The 14,584-nt window shown below is 39.6% G+C and overlaps 1 protein-coding gene across 1 annotated transcript; it reads left to right on the top strand.

The window, feature by feature from the left end:
- The first annotated feature begins 7,629 nt into the window (after nt 1–7,629).
- LOC135214837 (small ribosomal subunit protein uS12) lies at nt 7,630–13,583 on the top strand. Its single transcript, XM_064249237.1, has 4 exons — nt 7,630–7,779; nt 12,426–12,585; nt 13,097–13,281; nt 13,461–13,583. Exons 1-4 carry the CDS (start codon nt 7,776–7,778, stop codon nt 13,541–13,543), a joined length of 432 nt encoding a protein of 143 aa, XP_064105307.1. The 5' UTR covers nt 7,630–7,775; the 3' UTR covers nt 13,544–13,583.
- The last annotated feature ends 1,001 nt before the right edge of the window (nt 13,584–14,584 follow it).

Here is a 14,584-nt window from a genome sequence, read left to right as displayed (position 1 = left end):
TCAGAGAGTTCATCTGGATCCCCAGATAAAACGCACTCTTGAGCGGGAATCAGACTTGACTTCTGCAGATTGACCAGAAGTCCTAAGGAATAAGTCAAATCCAGGGTTTTCTTCAAGTCCTTCAGACAACGATCTCTGGAATTGGCCCTTATAAGCCAATCGTCGAGATAGAGCGAAATCCTCACCCCTTCCAGGTGAAGCCATTGTGCCACATTCCTCATGATGGCCGTAAAGACTTGGGGGGCCGTGGAGAGGCCAAAACACAGGGCCCTGAATTGGAAGACTTCTTCCCCCCATCATGAATCTTAGAAAACTTCCTCGAGGAAGGATGGATTGGTACGTGGAAAGTAAGCGTCCTGTAAGTCCAAGGAGGCACCATCCAGTCCCCTGGACGGAGTGCTGCTAACACCGAGGCAGTGGTCTCCATCGTGAACTTCTTCTTTTCGACGAAGAAGTTCAGGGCGCTTACATCCAACACCGGTCTCCATCCCCCTGAGGATTTCGGAACTAGGAACAGGCGGTTGTAAAAGCCTGCCGAAAGATGATCTGCCACTAGTTCGATCGCCTCCTTTTCCAGCATCTGATCTACCGCTAGTCGGAGGGCTTGATCATGATGGGGTCCCTGTATCTGGCCGTCAACTCCCTCGGGGTATTCGTCAAGGGAGGCCTCGAGAGAACGGGATTAGATAGCCCTTCCTCAAATTGACAGGGTCCAGGCATCTGCGTCTTTCTGGGCCCAGACTTCTGCAAACTGTAAAAGCCTGGCGCCTACAGTTGTCTGAAGGACTTGAGTCTTACTTGGGAGGTTTGATTGACTTCGTAAAAGTCCTCCCTCTTCTGTTTGGTTTCCGACCTCTGAACGAAGAGGATCTAGAGGTAGATGTCCCTCGAAAGGGTTCCTGAGAGGTCGGCTTAGCTTTCTTTGTCTTAGTCTGGAAGGTAGGGCGCGGCTTCCTTGCAGACTGTGCTAGAAGGTCCTGCGTAGCTTTGGCAGAGAGAGCCTTCGAAATGTCTTGAACCAGGTGTTTAGGAAACAGCTGTGTAGAGAGAGGGGCAAAAAGCAAAGACGATCTCTGAGCATGTGAGACCGACTTTGTTGTAAAAATGAGCAAAAAACTGATCTTTTCTTCAAGACCCCTGCTCCAAACAGTGAAAGCTATTTCGCTGGCCCCATCTCTCACCGATTATCCATACAGGATAAGACACAATTCAAATCCTCCGGAGAAAACGTGTCCGGTCCTTGAGTTTTCTTGGGCTAGGACTCCGAGGGACCAATCGAGAAAGTTGAAAACTTCCAAGACTCTAAAAATGCCTTTTAGAATTGTGAATCCATTTCATTCATTGCCCACGTAGTTCTGGCCGAATTCAAAGCTGATCTTCTAGTGGCGTCTACTAGTGCCGAAAAATCTGCGTCAGCTGAAGACGGAAGGCCCAGTCCCAAGGGTTCTCCTGTCTCATACCAAAATCCTGTCCTTCCTGAAAGCTTCGACGGAGGGAAGGCAACATTGTTTTCCCCCCCCCCCCCCCACCCCGCTTCCTCTTTAGTACGCATCCATGAACCGAAACTCTTGAGCCGCTTTCTTCATAGAAAGAGTCGGCTTCATTCTCACACACGAAGATCCTTTCGTTGCTTTCGCTGTGGAGAACAACGAGTGTGGAGAAGGAGGAGCAGTAGGGCTCAAAGACTCTCCGAACTCCTGAAGGAGAAGTCTGTTGAGCTTCTTGTACGAAGAAACTGTTGCCGATGTATTAGTTTTCTCCTCAGAGGCTTTCCTGGTCTTCTTGAGGAGGAGAACGGGGATGAGGATCCTTATGAGAATCCTTAGATGATTTCCTAGCTGGGGTACAGTGCGATGAAGGAGACAAACGTCTTGAATGAGGAGAAGATTCCAAAGTAGAAAGGCGTACAGGAGAACGACGAGTTGTAAAAAAAAAAGAGGACGTTATCCGAAAATTCTTGTGCTAAACTCGCATTCTCTAGAAAGACCACGTCTATCCCTAGGGAAAAACTACGAGAGGGAGAGCGCCTGCTAAGATCCTGTCGCCGATCGTGAGGAGAGCGGCTACTAGGCGCCGAGCGCCTATCTGTCACAGGGCGCTTAGTGGAATCCTGGCGCCTACCAACGGCGGAAACGTTGCTAAAAATAGGGCGCCTTTCAGGAGCAGGGCGCTTTAGAGGCTCTTGATGCCTACGAAGCGGAAGAGCGGCTGCTACGCTCCCGAGCGCTTAAACGAAACAGGGCGTTCTGCGAGATCTTGGTCCTTACCAAGAGGAGAACGTCTGTAAGGCTCCGAGCGCCTAACAGAATCAGGGCGCGCTTGAGGCGTTCTTGACTTCTAGCAAGAGGAGACCGATCAGGAGTAGGGAGTCTCGAGAACGAAGAGCGCCTACTAGGAGAACGAAGCAAACGAGGATCAAGGTGTCTTTCTCCAGGAGAACAGCTACTAAACGATGACGCTTACCAGGAGCAGGGTCCTACTAGACTCTTGATGTCTTACAGGGGAGGAGGCGAACTCCGTGCGATGAGCGGCCTACCAGTCACGTTATCCGACGCCCGACTACAGTAGTCGGAAGGAGAAGTGCCGCCCTACTTTCAGAAGGGCATTCCCTAGGTTCTCTGAGAAGACGAGGAGAAGAAAGAAGAGACGGAGACGACGAACCAAGTCTTCTATGACCTGAGCGACTCTCTCTTCTTGCACGAACTCTAGAAGAAGGAGAAACAGAAGGGGCTGAGCGTCTACCCGAGGCAGGAATCCGATTTGAGGAAATATCTTCATAGTCCAAGGAGCGCCTATCCGTCGAATGGCGTCTCGACACCTCCGAGCGGGAGTGGTGTTCCTCTCGTGAAATGTTACGATGAGTAGAAGAATCCTCAAAAGAAGGAGAACGCCGATTACAAGGAGAGCGCTCTTCCGACGAAACGCGCCTCGATCTCTTGATCGGGAGAGACAAATCCTTCCTTCTACGCGATCTCGATGCCAAGGAGTCCGCCAAGGCTGTGATCTGAGCTTGTAGGCCCACTAGTACTCGAGAAGGAGGAGTCCCCAGGATCTTCTTCCGAAGCAAGCTCAAGCGCGAGGCGCGGGAGAAGGAGGGCGATCACCGGATCTCCTAGGCTTCTTTGCTTGCAAGGAAGCTACATCAGAAAAGTCTTCTGGGCCTGGACGCTAACGTACTTCAGCCAGGAAGATGGGAGACGAAAAACACTGGCGAAGAATATTCTTCTTCTTACGATCCAAGGCAGCCTGGGAGCGAAACTTCAGGATCTGCCGAGGGGACGCCTGACCGGTGGGGGCTCTCCCTAGCCTCCTGCGGCTTTCGACTTTCCTCCTCCACTGGAACTGGGAGTCTGGAAGAGGTCTAGGCCTGGAGGCACTAAGGAGCCGGTCAGACGCACCCTCCACATCACTGGGTACACTGCACTTATCATCACTGACACTCTTACCTTGCTCAGTACGAAGATTCTTGTCTTCCTTAGAACACAAGGAAGCTTTTGAGGCCGCCGCCTCCGAAGACGAATCTACGGCTTCGGTGCGGGGAGCAGGAGCTGAGACCTGGGAGGAAGGTTCTAAAACTACATTAATGTTAGTTTCATTTCACTCATTCTCGACCTGCCTCGAGCTCCTTGAAGAAGCTTTACGTACCCTATCCCTTTCAAGTTTCCTAATATAAGAAGAAAGAGCCTTATATTCATCTTCGTTCAAAACCTCACACTCTTGACACGGGTTACTAAACGAACATTCATTCCCCCTACATTTAACACAGAAAGTGTGAGGGTCCACCGCAGCTTTCGGTAAACCTCACCTTACATCCATCGGTCACACATACTCTAAACAAAACCGGAGTTTTGGAAACAGAATCAAAATCAGACATTCTACAGGAAAATCCAGCGCAAAAGTCCCAATAACACGGTCCACAATCAGCGTATGCCAAGCCAACATAGAGCGAATACGTCACCAAATGTTCAAATCAATCCCAGGCAAAGCGAGAAATGAAGAATATATCGGAAGAAACGACAACAGTTGTTATCGCTTCAGCGACAGAAAAAAATCTGAACTGGAGAGATAGATTGGTTCATACGCCCGCCACCCAGCGGCGGGTAAGGTAGACCACCTGACCTACCTATGTCGCGTGTGCCGCGAGATTTGAAATTCTGTCGGAACGTCGGAGACTATAGCTAAGTATATATCTGGCAGGGAAGTTCATGTACAAAAACAGAGGTATGTGATAGATGAGATAGCCTGTGCAAATGGTCATGATGTGCTCAGACTGCCACCATATTATTGTCAGTTTTAACCCCATAGAAACCTTATATGGGCTCAAATAAAGGGGGATATCAGAAAAAATAACTCTAATGCAAATCAATCTTTGAAAACTGTTGAGCAGCTTACGAGACTGGCGATAGACAAAGTTTACACAGAAGACTGGAAGAAATGTTTTCACCACGTTAAGAAATTAGAAGATGATTATAGGAGGAAAGATGTTGCTAGAGAGCATATGTTTGAAAGTTTTTTTATTGACATTGGGGATGACGAAACTGACAGTGATGATATTGAATATTAGGGAGGATGACACTAACAGTGATGATATATATCAATGATTTTCCATTTTTTTTTTTTTTTAAGTTGAAGACCTAACAGTGTTTTCTATAGTTTTCCAATTTTTAGATAGGCAATTTCATAACTACAGTATATCCATATGAGTTTCCTTTTTTTTTAATATTTAATGGCATAACAATGTACATATGCTGTTTATAAATTCTTTTTACTTGGTTTTAATAGAAAAGGGGATATCAATGTATCTTTATAATTTCCCATTCTTTTTGTTCCAATAGGTAATGACATGATTATGTATATATGCATGATTTTCCTTTATTTATTTTTTAAATAATGATGACGTAAGAAAATTTGTAAAATTTTAATTTCTTTTTGTTCATATCGATAGCCTAATGACATACCAATGTAAGCCTACTGTGTATGAGTTTCTTTTGTGTTTATGACATAATATATCTGCATGAATTTCCATTCTTTTTTGTATAAAAAGATGATGATATAACAGTCTTCTGATTAGTCTCATTATCCTACATGTACTATATATATATACAATTATGCAGGGCTGTGGGAACGGTTACGGGAGCTATTCTAACTCAGGTATGAATTAAGTGATTCAAGAAATAATCAACTACCTCAGGAGAAAACTAAGCAAATTTTCCTAAACATTGTTGTAGACATGTTGTCAAGTGTAACATGTATATAAAGGAGATAAACATTCTGGTGTAAGAGTAACTCAAGCAATTCTGAAAAAGACAGTATATTATATTCGTTACATCGTCAAAACAAATTTTATGGTAAGAAATAAACATTTGTACTTTTGTTTATTGAGTGAACATATGAAAACCATAAGCTTTTGATGTTATTGGCCAGAGAAACAAGTTCTGTTATTTATCAGTGAGCCTCATAAAGCATGTACATTTCTCACTTAGACTAAATTGAAGCCAACACCCAGATGCATCCATCTGATTATTTACTTTTCTTTTATCAAGAATATGTCCAGAAATACGGACATATATAATATTTTAGTAAAAATGTTCGAAAGTCATAATGGGAATTCTATGCATTTATTTATAGAAAATGTAATTACATAATAATTCGGTAAATACATAGTCTCGAAACTGCAAACTTCTCATATCGCCAATTGGCAACTGCCAACACGCTAACAGCTCTAGTGGAGAGGACTAGCCCCACCGATATAAATTGCGTCTCTCGGCACTACTGTCAAACCGAGTCAAGCACGAATGCAACATAATAAGACATATTCTTCATTTTCTCTTTACATATTACACGTATTTAAAATCTGAAAGCACCAGCGTATTCAGGGCGATTTCATTGTTTTAAAACACAAGATTTCATTTTATCTTGATCTCGTGAATTATGCAAAATCCGATGATGAATAAAAACAGGTATAAAGAATGAAATGTTTCTCCCTTCACTTCTACTCGTTGTAATTCCTTTGTATTTTAGGTAACTTATTGATTTCAGGAAAAGATTCATTAATTGTACATTTAATACTGAATCCTTTGGTATGACCAAAACTTTCCTATCTTTTGTAAAACGTGAGATACCTAAATGAAGAAATGTAAACATATTGCTAGTTTTCTAAGCTACAAACGAAAATATGACCCGCTGAGCGAGCAGTCTACCTCCCGCTACCAGCCAATCAGAGGCCGCCAAACAAACGTCTCGTAGGCGCAAGAATCTACCTTAAATGAATCGTCTATAGGTATACCTATAGCTACTACTACTACTACCTAGCCAATTCTAGAGTAACATCCTGTGCCACACCTAGGTAACCCTATAGCCTGAGCCTACTGTTAGCCTAATATTCAAGGAAAGCTATGTCTATCATTCAGGAACTGAACAGCAAAGAAAACATAAACCAGGGGATCAACAGGGCTAGGGTACCTAGGTAGGTAGAAATCCTCAACCTAGCTACATTAGCCCTGGCCTGGACCTGCAAGTGATAAATACTAAGCATTTACAAATTTATCCATTAATTACTTTTAATTAATTTCGTACTTACTGATTTGGATTCCAAATAAGCACTGGGACATGATCCTTAGCAACAGAAAAACCACAAAGGCATAAAGTCAGGAAAACAGATAACACCCGAACACCCGTCATTTTGAAGACCCGAGTCACCCGACACCAGCTATAGCAGAAGTCACAACAATTGTCACTTGACCTCTACAACGCCCACTGTAAGTAGAAGAACGAGATTGCTTTATTGTTTCTCACTCCATGGCGGGCTAAACTACTATATTGTTCTAGCGCCGATTTTTTTCCCCATTACCATCGTATCCCATGTGAATTTTCGGATTCCTCCTCTTAGCCCCCACTAAGACATCTTGCATAACATGATTTTCCATATCATACTAATTTTCACTGTAGTTCCTGTGCCGTCTATTCAGTTCTTTTTTCCAATTTTTGTGGTCATCATTCGTCCAATTAATCTATACATATAAAAGATCTTATGTATAGTTGTGTATTCTATGATATATTGCGTTAGATCTTTTAAGTGTTTGTCATTTTATCTTGATTTATGTCAAAATATACATTTCACAAATAATTCTTACTTTATAAGTAACCAATGAAGGTCAATAAGTTGGGTTGGACCTTATCATGATAGCATTTTTTCATGATTAATTTGGTTGTTAGGTAGATGGTATTTTGAACTTAATTACAGGCCCTCCCTAAAGCTAAAAAAATATTTGTATAACCTTTGTCGGTTTTCTAGGGTTAGCTTTATCTTATGGACCCCTAAATATCATAGATCGCCTAAATATCATATGATCTAAATGTAGACATATGTCATGTATAAAGCGACAGTTACCTGACTGAAAAGATATTTGAAAACTTTAACAACTTTTTATGCACAATAATTAGAATAATCAGATAACGAAGTTTATAAAATTCTGCGAGCTATCACAAATTATTAGCCGCTCAACTCTTCTGACGAGCTGCAATCTCAACAAAAACAATCATATGATTGTCAATAATACTGCAAACCCCCATTTAACCATTTTGTGAGGATGATAATTATAATATATTTTTTAAAAAATGTTCTAATTTTGCATTATAAAAGATTTTAGATAACCTATTTTGTTAATATTTACTATATGTAGCTAATTCGTACTAATGAAATAGACTTCACCCACACGTTCGCACGTTTGCTGGCGGACGCTGTTCTTTCACTCAACAACAACCATACCACCAAGATGGGTAAGGATATGCTTCCTCATTTGAACACATTCCTGTCTTCTGATCCAAATTCCGGATGTCACAAATGGTTTATATTTTAATACTAATATTACGCGTACTGTTTAGTAGATTTGTGCATGTTTTATGTACTGTTTATTATAGTAGCATCGGTATTTGAGTCATCCTCTCTTACTCACGTGTTCCGTTAGCAGGACATTACCTACCGCTGTAGTCCCGTCTCCCAACCCCGAGTGAATAAAACTTTAATAGAAGTTGCTAATATTGCTTGCTTAACTTGCCGGCCGAAAGGATATGTAGTACATTTTGAATGGGTTGAATTTTTGTCCCGCAGGCTCTGAAGGCAGTCCGTTCCGAGTTGTAAGTGCAGTCCCCTCATGCAGAGGAGCAGGATAAGCTAGTTTATTTGTATGCAAGTATAGAACAATTTTGCTGAGTAGATGTGGTTATTCCTTAACATTTCATTAACTGAAGCCACTGTTCGTTCGGTTCTACCCTCAATTGGGTATTTATAGGTAGATCTAGGTAGGGTAAACAACCGCAGACGATCCATCGTCATCGCGCTGGCCAGGCCTTATTCACTCGATATTTAATTAGTGAAACAAGAATACAATTACAACTTTAAGCATACCATTCAAAAGATTGAAGCTTCGTCAACATAATGCGATATATTAAAGCACCATACGAACTAAAATAAGCATGTGAGCTCTTCGTAAAATATGTTTTCAAGGAAGTCTTGAAATCCAATATGGCGGCAATCGTGTGGCTGGCCGTTCTAACCACAGACAATCCACCAGCCTTCCCAGCCCTCATTTGAACAATGTTAGCGTATATGTGTAACGTTTATTGATCTTACTCAAGGTTGCAGTTGTAATCAGCACAATAAAACAACATTTTGTTGCCTATATTAGTGAAAGTATGAAACTTGTTATTCCCGGGGTTATGGTTGGAACTGAATTCATACTTACCTTGTAATCGGTGGTTTTTATCCTTACTGCCATCACAACTGAAACTCCACAGTGCTTATTTGATTGTAATTATACACATTTTGGTCTTAATTCACTCCACAGTGCACTTGAACCACGCTGTGGTTCCTGGTTCCTAAGCACTCACTCCGCAAACACAGTTACGAGCAGCAGACGACAACACTGATTATGAGATGCAAAGCTTTATTCCCTTAATTGTTTACTTTACTCAATATTCAGTTTAACTTTACTTCAAAATGTTTATTCAATTCATGTCTATTATCCCTTTTTTGCAACCAAATTAACCCCCAAAAATTACAAATGTTTCGGATGTATACTTACGAGCAGACGACGTGAGGAAAAATGGCTCATTGTTGCCAATCTAGTGGAGCGTCACACATACGCCGATGCATTTACAAACTGTTTCGATGAATTCTAGTTGTCATAGTAATGCAGTAATGATAAAATTGCTGTAATATGTACGTATATATAATACAAATAGATACGCTAATTTCACTTATTTCCCCGGTTTTGTGTAAGTCTTATACCTAGTTTGGAGGGTAAACACATACCAATTGACAACACTGATAAACAATTGAAGAGCGCAAAATGCCGCAAAGAATGCTGTTGTCCCCTTGAATAAGTGCTGGTAAGAGGTTGGTTTACGATTGTTGTGATGAAAGTGCCCCAGCGTCTATGGGTACAAGTGGTGTGCAGATTTAGCACAGGAAATGGGAAGTTTGTTGGCACAAGCGACTCCATAAACATCAAGATGGCGTCAATCTTCGAAGCATTTTCAGTTGTAAGTAAAAATTCTAAAGCGTTTTGGTGAGATTTCCACTGCCGTAGCCACCCTTTTCACTACCCTCTGTTTAAATCTTAAAATTTGGCCTTAATTTCTAACTTTGGAGAAAATACTTACTTCGAAAGGAGAGTAGAGGTCTTTAGCTCCGTTTCTCACCAACAAGAAGTCGCGACTGATGCCCATCTCTGGTGTCAGGACGCGTTATAATGTACTTTTTCGGAGGGTGGCAAGCGTTGATTGTAGGTGGCCTGTTTGGCCTGCTGTGATGTTTTACCCTATATGAGTGAAAGTATGAAGCGTTTTATTCCTGTGGTCATGGTTTGAACTGAATTCATTTTCACCTTCTAATCGGTGGTTTTATCCTTATTGCCATCACAACTGAAACTCCGCAGTGCCTTTTTTATTGTAATTATACATGGTTTGGTCTTAATTCACTCCACGTTGCACTTGAACCATGTTGCTGTTCCTGGTTCCTAAGCGCTCACTCCGCAAACACAGTTACGAGCAGTAGACGACTACACTGTTTATGAGGTGCAAAGCTTTATTCCTTTAATTGTTTACTTTATTCATTATTTAGTTTAATGCTGGGACACTTTCTTCACAACAATCTTGGACGATGACGATGATCGCCCTCGAGTCCAAGGAAGGTCTCAATTTTTTGGGAAGAAAGAAAAGTAGTGCGCTAGATAATTTTGAAAGAAATAGTTAAACATCAGTGTAAGGTTAAGAATTACATAAATGTATTTGTATTCATGATAATTAATTTGAAAATATTCATTGTTGAAAACATAACTAGATTCCTGACACAAATAGTAGTATCAATGGTTTTGTTGTGAACTGTAGCCATGGTGTTGTTTGTGCGCTCCTATTCTTTTATCAATGTTGCCAATTGCTATCTGTTTACCCTCCAAACTGGGTATTAGATTACACAAAACCGTGGAAATATGTGAAATTAGTGTATCTTTGTATTATATATACATAATAGCACAATTGTATTATTATTGCAGTACTTTGATAACTAGAATTCATGGAAACATTTGTAACTGCATCAGTGTATGTGTGAAGCTCCACTAAATTGACAATAATAAAATTTTGCCATTCCATGCATGCAAAGATTAAAGGTTATTATTTATTTCCGGCATAGGTATAGTAATTATTAAAAATTAAAAAAAGTCAAAGTAGTAATATAGACTTAAATCAATAAATAGTGCTATAAAAAAAATAACATTTATGTCATTAACAATTCACTGCTTTTGGCAGCCAGGGTGTCCATAAAGTCTCAATACCATTACAAGTATTTATTGCTCAGATAACATATAACAGTAATGCAGTTTTTTGTAAAATGTTCTACATTCAAGTTTACATTCAGAGCACTTCATTCTACAAAAAAACTGCATTACTCTTATGTTATATGGTTTCTGAGCAAAAAATACTTGTATTGGTATACTTTCACCAATTTAGGCAACAAAATGTTGTTTTATGGTGCTGATTACAACTGAAATCTTGAGAAATATCAATAATTGTTACATATATACGCTAATATTGTTCAAACGAGCGCTGGGAAGAACATGGTCTCGATGTCCGTGTCGAAAGGGACCAGATGCGAGGAGGCGCCATGTTGGATTTAGAAACTGCCTTGAAAACATATTTTACAAAGATCTAGCATACTTATTTTAGTTCGTATGGCGCTCTCATACATCCCATTATGTTGACGAAACATAATGCTTAAAGATGTAATTGTATTTGTTTCACTAAATAAAAAGAGTAAAAAAGGGCGATCTGCATGAGTAAGATGGACTTGAGACGGTTGTTTACCCTAGTCCGTGCTGAGTTAGTTGGCCTAGCATTACCTATATATATATATACTAGTATTATAATCAATATATTATTATTATATTATAATATAATATATAGATAAATAATATAATATATAATATATAATATATAATATTAGGTAAAATACTGAATGGCTGGCCTCTACCGTAGCATGACCACTTCCCAAAAAAGTACTTTAACGCATCCTGTAACCCAGGGTAGATATAAGTCAAGCCAGTGTCCGTCGAAGCAATACTTCAAGACCTCTACTTTCCTCTCAAAGGAAATTTTTTCTCCGAAGTCACAAATTAAGGCCATAACTTTGTTTTCGGGAAGGTGGTCGCACTATAGTAGAGGTGGCCGTATGGTATTTTATCTTAAGTTGTGTAGGTATTTCCTTGAAAATTTACTTTTTATGTAGTGTTTTGTTTGCTTATTAGGAATTTACTGTTCTTGGCAGTTTGATAGGCCATGTAGAAATTCATTGTACTATTCTTAGTTCTGTGAAGGTAAATTAGCAGTTGCAGTATAATTGCTATAAGATTCATGCAGCTGAAAATTGGCATGTATATCATACTGCATTGGGTTTAAAAGCATTTTAGATCATTTATTTTTCTCCATTCACCATATTTTTATATTGTGAGTAGCATTTTGAGAAATAAGCACGAAATTTTTCATAACAATGACATAATTTGTTGTCAGTACGTACGTATTAGATATAGGCATTTTAAAGGTGACACATTATTGTAATTAATTACCCTGTTTGATATTTGCTAGGTTCAGCAGCAAGATATAAAAAAAAAAAAAAAAATGGAATTGATTTTGAAATTTTTATTAGCCCCCTAAAATGTTTAGGTAGAAAGTGGAGTTGTAAGGAGTATAAGATGCACATGAGTATGGCAAAGAATATTAAAATATTCAAATATATGTCCCTGAAACACCTCACTACCAACACTTCAATTTGGGAAGTGTTTGGGCCTCATGTCATGATTGAAGTAAGTGGTCAGACAAACTTCATTATGAAAGGAGCTTTCCACATTTACCCTTTGTATATTGATTTGCAGGTAAGCCTCGAGGACTCCGCACTGCTCGTAAGCATGTAAACCACAGAAGAGACCAGAGGTGGCATGACAAGGATTATAAAAAGGCTCATTTGGGCACTCGCTGGAAGGCCAATCCCTTTGGTGGTGCTTCACATGCTAAGGGCATAGTTCTGGAAAAGATGTAAGTATAACATAGTTTTTTCAGTAAGCTGATTTTATCACATTAAATAAAGACAGACACAAAATGTACAAGGTCACTGCCTGTACATATATAAGTAATGCTTTAATACTGATGTAATTCCATTGAAGATCCATATGTTGATCTTTAATTTTACAGCCAGCAAGTGGTGATATTGAGATTGTGTTCAGCCTCTGTCTTCTTGCATTAGGTACATTATTGATGACAAACCATTTGCCGTACATCAATGTTTGTTGGTAGTTATGTTACTCCCACAAACCTGAACTCCATATTAAATATTTTATTGGCTTAACATCCTTAGTCAAAAACAATTTTCTGCGTATAGTACATCACTGATAATGTCACCAAATACCACTTAAGGTGTAATTAGTTGTTGCCAAATACTTTGCATGCTTTTAGGCAGGTTGTCATATTACATGCAGAATGCTGAAGAAAAATTATCAAATAATTTCAAGGGTTTTGTGCATGGCTAATCTGATTTTTTCTCTCTCAGTGGCATTGAAGCTAAACAGCCCAACTCTGCCATTCGTAAGTGTGTAAGAGTTCAGCTCATTAAAAATGGCAAGAAGATTTCTGCCTTCGTACCCCGGGATGGTTGCTTAAATTACATTGAAGAGAATGATGAAGTGTTAGTGGCAGGATTTGGTCGTAAGGGTCATGCTGTGGGTGATATCCCAGGTGGGTAATGTTTCTGTTCGTAACTTGGCAATTGCTTAGTTTGTTTACTTTTAACATAGTGATTTAATGTTAATATTATTTTTTCATGAATTGTTATGGACAAAGTTATATTTGGCATCTTATAATGCTACTTTTTTTCTACAGTTTGGAATGCTAATGGCCTATTACTAATTTTTCAGGTATTAGGTTCAAGGTTGTAAAGGTGGCTAATGTTTCGCTGCTTGCACTGTACAAGGAGAAGAAGGAGAGGCCAAGATCATAAACTTTGCAGCCTTCTAATAAAGAATTAGTGAAAAAAAAAACAGCTTTTTTTCCATTCCAGAAAATTATGATTTTGTGAAATAACTGCATGTGGTAGATTGTTGTAATTAGTATACTTAGAGTATGCTAAATTTTTGTTGTAATAAGAGTATATACTAAAGTAATTTACAAGACTTGCTGAATCTTCCAGCATTTGAAAGTGATGGTTAACCTTATCTATAAAGAATGAAAAATTTAATCCAAAATTACTAATTGAAATTTAAAATTAAATTATCTTTTTTTTTTATATTGTTTTTTGTTTCACAGCTGGTCTATTTTTCTTTAGTGCACTGGGCTAGTTTCTTATAGGGACAGTAGCCTTTAGCATTCAACTTTTCTAGCTGCAACTGGAACTTGCAATGTGACAATGAAATTCTCTCCAACTTTACTCGACAGTCAAATTACAGCAGTGGGCAATTGACAACTCTGTAGAGCTCTTGGCCAGGTACATTCGTAATGCAATGGCGTTTTCCTCCTGTCACGCTGCCTCAGTAGCTTGATTGGTGTGGTCTTGGCCTGCCACCTCCATGGCCATGAGTTCGATTCTTGGCCATTCCATTGAGGGGTTAAAGATGTGTATTTCTGGTGGTAGAAGTTCATTCTTCACGTGGTTTGGAAGTTACCTGAAGCTGTTGGTCCCATTGCTGAATAACCACTGGTTCCATGCAACGTAAAAGCACCATACAATACAATTCCTCCTGTCACACCATTAAACTATTTTCACTTCACCGGTATGAGCTTGGAGCTCCTATTTAGGTACTCCCAGCTGGCTGACCTGGTAATCAGCAAGGACCTGGTATGCAACTCCTTTTAAGTTTGGATGGCTCAATTACCAAAAAAAAACATTGTGCTCGAATCATTTGTCAAAATTCCATGCTTTAGTATTTTATTTAAGCACTAAAAGTATTGTGACCATTGTTTTGTCGGGTTGTTATAGGCATTTTTCACATTGCCTCCCAAAGAAATATCTACCCGTCTTTGCTGTTACAGCGTTTTGAAAATA

Source organism: Macrobrachium nipponense, chromosome 46 (genome assembly GCF_015104395.2).
Source record: "Macrobrachium nipponense isolate FS-2020 chromosome 46, ASM1510439v2, whole genome shotgun sequence".
Taxonomy (NCBI): domain Eukaryota; kingdom Metazoa; phylum Arthropoda; class Malacostraca; order Decapoda; family Palaemonidae; genus Macrobrachium; species Macrobrachium nipponense.
The sequence above is the reverse complement of the archived record's forward strand: the minus strand, read 5'-3'. Positions and strand labels throughout refer to the sequence as shown.

What these genes read in the sequence shown, in the direction of transcription:
- LOC135214837 (XM_064249237.1), top strand. An exon ending in GGCATAGTTCTGGAAAAGAT is followed by an intron (nt 12,586 to 13,096) that starts GTAAGTATAACA and finishes TTTCTCTCTCAG; the next exon opens with TGGCATTGAAGCTAAACAGC. An exon ending in TGCTGTGGGTGATATCCCAG is followed by an intron (nt 13,282 to 13,460) that starts GTGGGTAATGTT and finishes CTAATTTTTCAG; the next exon opens with GTATTAGGTTCAAGGTTGTA.